Source organism: Anomaloglossus baeobatrachus, chromosome 11 (assembly GCF_048569485.1).
Source record: "Anomaloglossus baeobatrachus isolate aAnoBae1 chromosome 11, aAnoBae1.hap1, whole genome shotgun sequence".
NCBI classification, from domain to species: Eukaryota; Metazoa; Chordata; class Amphibia; order Anura; family Aromobatidae; genus Anomaloglossus; species Anomaloglossus baeobatrachus.
The window spans coordinates 6,201,013-6,213,480 of record NC_134363.1 but is presented as its reverse complement, the minus strand read 5'-3'; the positions used below and the strand labels follow the sequence as shown (position 1 = coordinate 6,213,480).

Below are 12,468 nucleotides of genomic sequence, written 5' to 3'. Positions count from 1 at the left end.
CGGATGACTGGATCAACACATTGAAGAGGAAACGCTGATGCGTCACGGTCATGGGCGCTGCCTGATGGGTCGCGGTTGTGATGGCGTCGCGGTTCTGATTCACTTATTTCATCCTCTTCGGAGCAAGGTCGGTGATGCAACTCCAATCCTTGGGACGTTGTGTTTGAAATCACTGTTGAGATCGCTTCAGGATCATCCTATGCAGGTACTCGGCGTCCCTCGATTCTGAAGGTGCGAAAGATTCTTGTTTGTTTCATCCCTCCTGGCATGTGAGTGGAGCGGGACCGCAATTGCGTTCGCGTCCTGATCTTATGGTCCCTGTTAGTTGAGAAGCTAGTGATCTCATCTGGAGGCGCTGGTGCGCCTGTGGCCTTCCCGGGGGCATGAGAGTTTCCGGATGTGTCCATTATTGGTTTCCCAATGAACCGGCCTCCGGGTTTGGCCCTCGTCGAAGGCGGGTGGCTTGGGGTGGCGCCTGCGTATGGGTCGGCTGCTGCGTTCTCCGGGATCATTGCTTAGCCCAGTCTGTGCTCTGGATTACTCGTCGCTGATGGGACCGGACCGAGGTGACACCAGACGGGACATGGGTCAGACCGTTGTTGCGACACCCTGAACTCCTTCATGCGATCTTGTTTTATCCTATACCTTTTTGGATCCAAATTGGAACTCTACTTTGGGCTCACAGTATTGGCAACGCACTTCAGTTCATAATGTTGAATTTTGCTCTATTAGTGCTATATTAAGTTTCTGAGGTTACCAGATGTCATAATATCCTATAGTCTAAGATTACTTGCCAATCCTTCTTCTATCTCCTTCACACTCCCATCTCTTCCCCCCCCTCTAACCCCCTATCAGCTTATTCCTCATCCCCCTTCACCTCGCCCCCTTACTTCCTCATTGTTCTTTTCTCCTTTCCCCTCAGTCCCCCCACTTTCTCTCCTTCTCATATCTCTATATTCCTTCTCTTGCCCCCGCTTTATCTCCTATTCTAAGCTCTCCCCTCTCTCTTTCTCTCTTCTACCCTATTTCTCTCTCTTCCTCCTTACCTCTCCCTTCCCCTCCCCCCTTTTTTTTTTTTTCTCCTTCTCTCTCCCTCTTCTTCTTCTCTCTCTCTATCCTCTTCTCTCTCTCTTTCTCTTACTTCCTTCCCATCTACTCTTGGTCCCTTCATTTATGCACGATTTAAGGCTATGCTGCAGGGTAATTCATTTATTGGACTGCAGGAGAAGCTCAAGTCCTTGTTTGAGGACACCCCCGTACCAAGTTCACCATCTAGCCACGTTGGTTCACCCTGGTCGTTGCTAGGGAAAATCTTTCCTGGTCGCACTATTGGACCAGTTCTTGTCGGTTGTGTGTGCGCAACCGATAATTTGTATTTAAGGGTACGTTTACCCAAGTTCTACTGTAGGTTAAGTTTTTGACATTTTTCTAGCAATTCAGCAAGTGGCATCTTTCAATGGCTTTAAGCTTGATGACATGGAATGTTAGAGGACTGGGCACATCCAGGAAACGGGCGGCAGTATTCGCCCATATCAAAAGATCCAAAGCTCAGATTGTGTGTTTACAAGAGACCCATTTATTGTTGGATACCACTAGAGTGCTTCAAAAGCCTTGGGTTCAATGGTCAGCTCACTCTGTTCATTCCACATATTCTAGGGGAGTATCGGTACTAGTCCACAAAGCACTGCGGTGGGACCCGGGTAAGATTTTAAAGGATACTGATGGGAGGTATGTGTTTATCCAGGCTCACATCGATGGGGTTATGATAGTGATCTTAGCCATATACATCCCCCCTGCAATGGGAATCTCGATTCTATATGAGGCGGCTAAGTTTGCCTCACAATTCCCACAAGCCTTAGTGCTCTGCATGGGGGACTTTAATCTGATTAATAACACGGGACTGGACAGATTCAACACCCGACAGGTCCCGATCTCCCCCACGATACAAACTAGATTGAGTATATGCTTACAGGAAGTGGGATGGCACGATATGTGGCGGTTTTTTAACCCAGCACTGAGAGAATATACATGTGATACTCCAGGGAAAAACTCATTATCTCGAATTGATTACATCTGTGGAAATGAAAGAGTCTGTGCCCATATACAATCGGTGTGTCATCTACCCAGATCAGTATCAGATCACTCTCCGGTATTTGTAGGCATTAAATGGGAAGGATGTAAATCTCATAAATTGTCAAGGAAAATTAACCCTTGGTGGCTGTCACTCTTTGGTGCCAATGACAGGATTCCTGATCAGCTTGGGGCATACACCGAGACGAACTCCGTGGAAGAGAATCACTCGGCTTATTGGGACGCGCTTAAGGCGTATTTGAGGGGATGCTGTCACTCCTCTATTTCTTATACCAAGAAACAGGCGGCCAGGGAGGAGGAGGAACTGGCCACCCAAAATAGAGTGAACATAGATTCACCTCGGACCCCTCTGAGGAAAATAGATCTCATTGGCTTCAGGCTGGGAGGAAATATCTGTTGTATCTGCAAGATAAGGCTAAGAGACATGTATTCTTCACGAGCCAGAGGTATTTTGAGCAAGGGAACCAATCCAGTAGCTTACTAGCGTTCTTGGTGCGTCAATCCAATAGCCCACCTGCGGTCCTTAAGATCAGAGACCCTCGTGGCGAATCAATTACTTCTGTCAATGGTATATTGGAGGTATTTTTGGACTTCTATAGGAACCTGTATGAGTCCAGGCTGACCGTGTCAAGGGAGGAGATTGCTGAGTACTTACGAGATCTGGAGTTTCCCAGGTTGACTTTGGCTCAGAGATCGGCCTTGGATGAGCCCATTAGTATGGAAGAGATGGTGGAGGCGATGAAGACCCTCAATAAGGGTAAGGCGTCTGGGCCAGACGGACTCCCGATTGAGATCTTTGACAAATATCAGGGGGAGCTGGCCCCAGCCCTCCTGGAAACGGTTGAAGCCTCGTTCCGCAAGGGTCGGTTGCCTGATTCCTTTTATGAGGCAACCATTGTCCTGCTATTGAAACCAGATGAGGACCCATTGGATTGTGGCTCGTACAGACCGATCTCTTTGTTGAACTCTGATTACAAAATTCTTACCAAAATTCTAGCAACTAGACTCAATAAAGTGGTCTCCTCTATAGTACATGAGGATCAGTCAGGATTCATCCCGGGTAGGAGTACCTCGGATAATCTGAGGAGGGCGCAGGTGGTCTTACAGATGGGCACCAAGTTAGAGGAGGATTGGGCTCTGGTCTCCCTGGATGCAGCCAAAGCCTTCGACTCTATAGAATGGCCATACCTGCTGGAGGTGCTGGGGGCATTTGGTTTCGGCAACGAATTTATTTGATGGATTGAGATCATATATAAAGCTCCATCTGCTAACATCCAGGTGGGTGGTGGTGTGTCGGAAACTTTCCCTTTGGGGAGGGGAACCAGACAGGGATGTCCCCTATCCCCTCTCCTGTTCGCTCTTGCCATGGAACCGCTGGCGGTGCACATTCGAGTGGACCCAGTCTACCGGGGGGTGAGACATAGTAAGGGAGATGAACGGTTATCTTTGTACGCAGATGACTTGTTACTGTTTGCATCTGATCCGGATTCCTCCATTCCTAGAGCCGTGCAATTGATTGATCGATTTGGGGAGTTCTCTGGTCTGTCAATAAACTGGTCAAAATCGTACCTCCTCTTTCTGTCTCGGAACAGAGAGGATCTGGTGTACGACCACATATGCAGGGTTCCGGTGGTGGATCATTTCAAATATCTCGGAATTATACTGGCGGGAAGCCCTGCGGAGATGATAGCGAGAAATATAGCCCCCTTACTAGCGTACTTCGGGGAGAAATTTAATAGATGGAGCCAACTCCCACTATCAGTGGCGGGAAGGATTAATCTCCTTAAAATGATAGTGCAACCAAAGTGTCTCTATATTACCCAGCATGTATTTGTACAGATTCCTCGCTCTTTCTTCCGGTCCCTGGAATCTTTAATGATTACCTTTGTCTGGGGCTCGTCCAGATCAAGGGTCCAATTGGCCAAACTACAAAGACCCAAGGATATGGGGGGTATGGCCCTTCCTGATCTTTATATTTACTATCTGGCCGGACAATTGAAATATTTGGGTCCATGGACACTTCCCCGGGTTGGGGGTTCTCCGGAGGGACTCCTGGCAGAGTTCGCAGGTGTGGATCTCCTGTGGCCGTTATTGACGGATCACAGGAGGGCCCCTGAGGGTCGTGTCCTCCCGATACACAAATTGGGGGCCAGGATCTGGAAAGAGGCTAAAGCCGTATTTGGATTTTATGATGTACCAACTGAGACGCCCTTATGGGATAACTTGGACCTTCCACATTTTTGTGGGTTGCCGGGGTTTGGTGAATGGAGGAATCGCGGAATAATCTCCCTGGAATCACTGGTCCGGGATGGTGAACTCCGCCCCTTTGCACAACTGCGGACAGAATTCGACTTGCCGGAATCTCATGGGTTTCAGTATCTCCAGATTAGGCACGCCTTTCGGGCTCAGTTCTCTGGTCGTGGGGTTAGATTCTCTTCCTTCCCAGTCATTGGAATTATTAGATCGCAGGGCCCTGGTGGTCTTATTTCTAAACTATAGTCCTCCCTCATTCGGGCCAAGGCCATGAATAATCCTCTTTCTGTCCGTGAGAGGTGGAGTGCCAGGATCCCTGAAATTGATGATGTAGTGTGGGACGACATTGTCGAATCCCACACGTTGGTCTCTCCCGCAATTAATAATAGACTGATTCAGTTATATATAATACACTAAAGTTATATCACTCCCCAGAGACTGAACAAGATGAAAAAGCTGAATAATTCGGTGGGGATGGGCTGTCCGAGATGCGGGAGAGACAGTGCTGATTTCTGGCACATGATATGGGATTGCCGAGTCATTCTCTCCTATTGGAGTGAGGTTGTAACGACTCTTTCCACCATACTTCAAAAAGCGGTTGCTATGTGCCCAGTCCTGTGTCTATTTGGGGTGGTAGATGTACACTCCTGGTCCCAAGATGAGAATCTATTAATAAAGAAGGTCCTTTTTCTGGCCCGGAAGGGCATTATACTAAATTGGATGAGCACTCATCCCCCAACTAGAGCCTCTTGGATTGCACTGGTAAATGCTATAATCCCGTCTGAACAATTTGTTTATAAGACAAGAGGCTCTTCAACTAAATTTGACAAAATTTGGGGTAGATGGATGAGGTCGCCCTTGACTGGCGGATCTCCTGGTTCTCTTGCTGATAACCTACAATCGGTATTATCGCAATAATAGCCAGTAGTGCCCCGGTAGGCAGAAAGGAGACACATGTGATTCAAGATACACTATATCAGGGATACCACGAGTTCCTCGAAACTTGGGTTGCACTCTCCTTGACAATATGGGTTTTTTGCCTTAAGTTGGATGTGTCTCGCGAGCTAACACCTTTGCTATGTTTGATGCTTTATGGATATGCTGAAAATAATGGACGCTGATTTGATTGTTGTTACTTTATTATCCTGATGACCAACCAGTTTACATGTACTCTGCCTCACTGTACAATTTGCTGATTTATTCTTTAATGTAATGTTTTACTTAACTTTCAATAAAACGAGTTTAAAAAAAAAATGACAGGTAGTCCGCAAAGCCCGAACGATGACTGCATCATGTGGATTACTTCTGGGAAGAAATGCTACTTGTGCTATTGCCAAGCTTCACCCTTCACGGGCACGATCAGCACATGGAGCGGGGAACACAAAACTCCTGGGCAAATGTCGCATTCCCTGGGGGTGCCCCAAGCCCAGCCCCATGGACAGTGGCCTAAATGCCCCGCACAGCCTAGAAGGGGCAAACCATAGGCCCCGAGCAAGGGGCTAGGACCGCTTACAGGCTGAAGTTCCTCATGTGAGAAGAACCACAGCAAGACTGGTGAGGTGGGGAGCGGAACCGACTCTGCCCAATGTCTCCAATGTCCTGACTCTAGTGCCTCCTCCTGTTCCCTCAGGTCCTGACCCTAGTGCCTCCTCCTGTTCCCTCAGGTCCTGACTCTAGTGCCTCCTCCTGTTCCCTCAGGTCCTGACTCTAGTGCCTCCTCCTGTCCTCGCAGCTCCTGTCCCCGCAGCTCATGACTCTAGTGCCTCCTCCTGTTCCCTCAGGTCCTGTCTCTAGTGCCTCCTCCTTTTCCCTCAGGTCCTGTCTCTAGTGCCTCCTCCTGTTCCCTCAGGTCCTGTCTCTAGTGCCTCCTCCTGTTCCCTCAGGTCCTGACTCTAGTGCCTCCCCCTGTCCTCGCAGCTCCTGTCCCCGCAGCTCCTGACTCTAGTACCTCCTGCTGTTCCCTCAGGTCCTGACTCTAGTGCCTCCTCCTGTCCTCGCAGCTCCTGTCCCCGGAGCTCATGACTCTAGTGCCTCCTCCTGTTCCCTCAGGTCCTGACTCTAGTGCCTCCTCCTGTCCTCGCAGCTCCTGTCCCCGCAGCTCCTGACTCTAGTGCCTCCTCCTGTTCCCTCAGGTCCTGACTCTAGTGCTTCCTCCTGTTCCCTCAGGTCCTGACTCTAGTGCCTCCTCCTGTTCCCTCAGGTCCTGACTCTACTGCCTCCTCCTGTTCCCTCAGGTCCTGACCCTAGTGCCTCTTCCTGTTCCCTCAGGTCCTGACTCTAGTGCCTCCTCCTGTCCTCGCAGCTCCTGACTCTAGTGCCTCCTCCTGTCCTCGCAGCTCCTGACTCTAGTGCCTCCTCCTGTCCTCGCAGCTCCTGACTCTAGTGCCTCCTCCTGTCCTCGCAGCTCCTGTCTCCGCAGCTCCTGACTCTAGTGCCTCCTCCTGTTCCCTCAGGTCCTGTCTCTAGTACCTCCTCCTGTCCTCGCAGCTCCTGACTCTAGTGCCTCCTCCTGTTCCCTCAGGTCCTGATTATAGTGCCTCTTCCTGTTCCCTCAGCTCCTGTCTCTAGTGCCTACTCCTGTCCTCGCAGCTCCTGTCCTCGCAGCTCCTGTCCTCGCAGCTCCTGTCCTCGCAGCACCTGACTCTAGTGCCACCGACCCCAGCCCGGATGGTCAGTGATTCCTGTTTCTTCACTCATGTAGGTCAGGTCTCCGTCCGTCCGCTCTGGGCTGCTGTCTCCAGCACTCCAGCTCCTGACTCTTGTGCCTCCTCCTGTCCTCGCAGCTCCTGTCCTCTCAGCTCCTGACTCTAGTGCCACCGACCCCAGCCCGGATGGTCAGTGATTCCTGTTTCTACACCCTCATGTAGGTCAGGTCGCCGTCCGTCCGCTCTGGGCTGCGGTCTCCAGCACTCCAGCTCCTGACTCTAGTGCCTCCTCCTGTCCTCGCAGCTCCTGTCCTCGCAGCTCCTGACTCTAGTGCCTCCTCCTGTTCCCTCAGCTCCTGGCTCTAGTGCCACTGACCCCAGCCCGGATGGTCAGTGATTCCTGTTTCTACACCCTCATGTAGGTCAGGTCGCCGTCCGTCCGCTCTGGGCTGCGGTCTCCAGCACTCCAGCTCCTGACTCTAGTGCCTCCTCCTGTCCTCGCAGCTCCTGTCCTCGCAGCTCCTGACTCTAGTGCCTCCTCCTGTCCTCGCAGCTCCTGTCCTCGCAGCTCCTGACTCTAGTGCCTCCTCCTGTTCCCTCAGCTCCTGACTCTAGTGCCACTGACCCCAGCCCGGATGGTCAGTGATTGCTGTTTCTACACCCTCATGTAGGTCAGGTCGCCGTCCGTCCGCTCTGGGCTGCGGTCTCCAGCACTCCAGCTCCTGACTCTAGTGCCTCCTCCTGTCCTCGCAGCTCCTGTCCTCGCAGCTCCTGTCCTCGCAGCTCCTGTCCTCGCAGCTCCTGACTCTAGTGCCACCGACCCCAGCCCGGATGGTCAGTGATTCCTGTTTCTACACTCATGTAGGTCAAGTCTCCGTCCGTCCGCTCTGGGCTGCTGTCTCCAGCACTCCAGCTCCTGACTAGTGCCTCCTCTTGTCCTCGCAGCTCCTGTCCCTGCAGCTCATGACTCTAGTGCCTCCTCCTTTTCCCTCAGCTCCTGACTCTAGTGCCTCCTCCTGTTCCCTCAGCTCCTGACTCTAGTGCCACCGACCCCAGCCCGGATGGTCAGTGATTCCTGTTTCTACACTCATGTAGGTCAAGTCTCCGTCCGTCCGCTCTGGGCTGCTGTCTCCAGCACTCCAGCTCCTGACTAGTGCCTCCTCTTGTCCTCGCAGCTCCTGTCCCCGCAGCTCATGACTCTAGTGCCTCCTCCTGTTCCCTCAGGTCCTGACTCTAGTGCCTCCTCTTGTCCTCGCAGCTCCTGTCCCCGCAGCTCATGACTCTAGTGCCTCCTCCTTTTCCCTCAGCTCCTGACTCTAGTGCCTCCTCCTGTTCCCTCAGCTCCTGACTCTAGTGCCACCGACCCCAGCCCGGATGGTCAGTGATTCCTGTTTCTACACCCTCATGTAGGTCAGGTCTCCGTCCGTCCGCTCTGGGCTGCGGTCTCCAGCACTCCAGCTCCTGACTCTAGTGCCTCCTCCTGTCCTCGCAGCTCCTATCCTCGCAGCTCCTGTCCTCGCAGCTCCTGACTCTAGTGCCACCGACCCCAGCCCGGATGGTCAGTGATTCCTGTTTCTACACCCTCATGTAGGTCAGGTCGCCGTCCGTCCGCTCTGGGCTGCGGTCTCCAGCTCCTGGTCAGCATGGAGACCTGGTTCTCTGCTGCACGACCTGGCAAATAGGCCAAGTGCTGCTATTAAAGCTGACAGCTCCTTAGTTCTGGGCGGCGCGCGCTGTCAGAGGCGCCGTCATCACGAGAGGTGAACTTTCTGCTCCAGTAATCCCAGCATCCTGCTGCCAGGAGCCGCTGCGCCACTAATCCCCCATCTTCTGCTCTTTTCCAGCTCCATCCAGCGTCTCCATCATGCACCAGGTGAGCCGCGCCGTGGACAGCATCACCCTGTCGTGGTCGCAGCCGGACCAGCCCAACGGGGTCATCCTGGACTATGAGCTCCTGTACTATGAAAAGGTGTGGAGTGCAAGCTCTGCTGCCAGCCAGATCACAGCTGCCCCGTTACCTGCTTCTGTGCCGCCCCATAGGAAGGAACTCAACAAAGATTGCTCACTCATTCAATTCCCGCTGCTTACAGTGCCCGCTGCCTACAGTGCCTGCTGCCTACAGTGCCCGCTGCTTACAGTGCCCGCTGCTTACAGTGCCCGCTGCCTACAGTGCCTGCTGCCAACAGTGCCCGCTGCTTACAGTGCCCACTGCGTATAGTGCCCTCTGCTTACAGTGCCCACTGCGTATAGTGCCCTCTGCTTACAGTGCCCGCTGCATATAGTGCCCTCTGCTTACACTGCCCGCTGCTTATAGTGCCCTCTTCTTACAGTGCCCTCTGCATACAGTTACCGCTGCCCACAGTGCCCTCTACTCACAGTGCCCGCTGCATATAGTGTCCTCTGCTTACAGTGCCCACTGTTTATAGTGCACTCTGCTTACAGTGCCCACTGCATATAGTGCCCACTGCATATAGTGCCCTCTGCTTACAGTGCCCACTGCGTATAGTGCCCTCTGCTTACAGTGCCCACTGCATATAGTGTCCTCTGCTTACAGTGCCCACTGCGTATAGTGCCCTCTGCTTACAGTGCCCACTGCGTATAGTGCCCTCTGCTTACAGTGCCCGCTGCGTATAGTGCCCTCTCTTCTTACAGTGCCCACTGCATATAGTGTCCTCTGCTTACAGTTCCCGCTGCCCACAGTGCCCTCTACTTACAGTGCCCATTGCTTAGTCAGTTGGTGCCCACAGTGCCTGTTGCCCCTCTATTGTGTGATTTGCACTTTGCTGAGCGGGTCCTGTCTCTCGGCTTACAGCAGTGCCGACGAGTTCATCTTATTTAGAGGCAGGAATATTAATTGCTCAACTGGTGGTGCATGACCTGGTGGCCCATCGCCTGGTGGCCCATCGCCTGGTGACCCATCGCCTGGTGGTGGCCCATCGCCTGGTGACCCATCGCCTGGTGGTGGCCCATCGCCTGGTGACCCATCGCCTGGTGGCCCATCGCTTGATGGCTCATCACTTTTTGGCCCATCACCTGCTGACCCATCGCCTGGTGGCCCATTACCTGCTGACCCATCACCTGCTGACCCATCGCCTGGTGGCTCATCACCTGGTGGCCCATCGCCTGGTGGCTCATCGCCTGATGGCTCATCACCTGGTGGCTCATCACCTGCTGGCCCATCGCCTGGTGGCCCATTACCTGCTGAACCATCACCTGCTGACCCATCGCCTGGTGGCCCATTACCTGCTGAACCATCACCTGCTGACCCATCGCCTGGTGGCTCATCACCTGGTGGCCCATCGCCTGGTGGCCCATCGCCTGGTGGCTCATCGCCTGATGGCTCATCACCTGGTGGCTCATCGCCTGGTGGCCCATCGCCTGGTGGCTCATCGCCTGATGGCTCATCACTTTTTGGCTCATCACCTACTGACCCATCGCCTGGTGGCTCATCACCTGGTGGTTCATCACCTGCTGATCCATCGCCTGGTGGCTCATCACCTGGGGGCTCATCACCTGCTGACCCATCACCTGCTGACCCATCGCCTGGTGGTTCATCACCTGCTGACCCATCGCCTGGTGGCCCATCGCCTGGTGGCCCATCGCCTGATGGCTCATCACCTGGGGGCTCATCACCTGCTGACCCATCGCCTGGTGGCCCATCGCCTGGTGGCCCATCGCCTGATGGCTCATCACCTGGGGGCTCATCACCTGGGGGCTCATCACCTGCTGACCCATCGCCTGATGGCTCATCACCTGGGGGCTCATCACCTGCTGACCCATCGCCTGGTGGCTCATCACCTGGGGGCTCATCACCTGGGGGCTCATCACCTGCTGACCCATCGCCTGGTGGCCCATCGCCTGGTGGCTCATCACCTGGGGGCTCATCACCTGGGGGCTCATCACCTGCTGACCCATCGCCTGATGGCTCATCACCTGGGGGCTCATCACCTGCTGGCCCATCGCCTGGTGGCCCATCGCCTGATGGCTCATCACCTGGTGGCTCATCACCTGCTGACCCATCACCTGGTGGCTCATCACCTGGGTGCTCATCACCTGCTGACCCATCGCCTGATGGCTCATCACCTGCTGACCCATCGCCTGATGGCTCATCACCTGGGGGCTCATCACCTGCTGACCCATCGCCTGGTGGCTCATCACCTGGGTGCTCATCACCTGCTGACCCATCACCTGGTGGCTCATCACCTGGTGGCCATGGGTCTGTGCGTGCATCGGTGGCTTCTCTGCACAATTACCCTGTTGTAGCAGGTGTCACGGTGGGTCTCTGCCATCTCGCTGCACCGGCGGGCACAGGATGTGTTGCGGCTTCCTCCGGGGTAAGTGCCTCCATGTTGTGTATTTACAGGATCTGACAGAACATAACTCATCAGTAGTGAAGAGTCCGACCAACACCCTGGTTGTGTCCGGCCTGAAGGCGGGCACCATATACGTCTTTCAGGTGAGAGCGCGGACGGTGGCTGGATACGGCAGATACAGCGGCAAAATGTATTTCCAGACCATGACAGAAGGTGAGCGCTCAGCTGGATGATGGGTGCAGTGGTCTTTGGCATCAGCGGTGCCAGCGGGTAACACCAAACCTCTCGTTACAGCTGAGTATCAGAGCAGCTTCCAGGAAAAGCTCCCGCTGATCATCGGCTCGTCGGCGGCCGGCCTGGTCTTCCTCATCGCCCTGGTGGTCATCATTATAGTCTGCAATAGGTAGAGTATGGCGCCTATATTTGTATATCACCATCAGACAGCGCCCCCTGCAGTACAGATGATCTGATGGGGGTAGTAGTCCCTGGATTAACTACACTTTGTATTTTCTCCAGAAGACGAGGATTTGAGAGAGCAGACTCTGAATATACAGACAAACTGCAGCACTATACCAGTGGCCACAGTACGTACCGCCTGCCCTCTCCAGTGCTAGGGGCGCGCTCTCTCCTTGGTTCGTTGCTTAATTTGTTCCCTTAAAGTTGTAACATATTCACCAACTCATAACACCCAACTGTCCCCCGCGGGACCCTCACTCCACCCCATGTAATGTGGTCTCCTCATCTCATCGCTATGTATGGGATAATGGTGACCACCCATATGCTGTCCTTCTAACTGGTGGCCGTCCACAGAAATGAGATTTTCGGTTGGAGAAGTCGGGGGATGGGCTCATGTGATTGTCATACTCCTTGGTAGATCTCCATCACATCATCTGCTCGTGTCATGCTGCACCCCATTGCCAGAAGTCCCTGGTGCCTCCTCGCATTATCCAGCCTCTTCCACCCTGTACCGCTGCCAACACTCAGCCACTCACCCTCCAGCCTCCTCAACGCTCTCCTCTCCTTCCCCCTCGCCCCTCTCCTTTTCCCTCTCCTTGCCCCTCTCCTTCCCCCTCGCCCCTCTCCTTTTCCCTCTCCTTCCTCCTTGCCCCTCTTCTCCCCCCTTGCCCCTCTTCTCCCACCTCTACTCCCCCCTCTCCCCTCTACTC

General features: G+C 53.8%; 1 protein-coding gene across 4 annotated transcripts in view; it reads left to right on the top strand.

Moving 5' to 3' along the window:
- Positions 1-12,468, top strand: part of LOC142256453 (ephrin type-B receptor 2) — a 60,707-nt gene that overhangs the window by 20,801 nt on the left and 27,438 nt on the right. The window contains exons 2-5 of one of the 4 annotated variants that reach the window (XM_075328143.1): positions 8,834-8,958; positions 11,353-11,515; positions 11,597-11,705; positions 11,822-11,886. In XM_075328143.1, coding sequence (XP_075184258.1) covers positions 8,834-8,958; positions 11,353-11,515; positions 11,597-11,705; positions 11,822-11,886 — 462 coding nt within the window. Of the gene's footprint in view, positions 1-8,833; positions 8,959-11,352; positions 11,516-11,596; positions 11,706-11,818; positions 11,935-12,468 lie in introns of all 4 variants that reach the window. The other 3 variants (XM_075328141.1, XM_075328142.1, XM_075328139.1) reach the window with 3 other exon arrangements.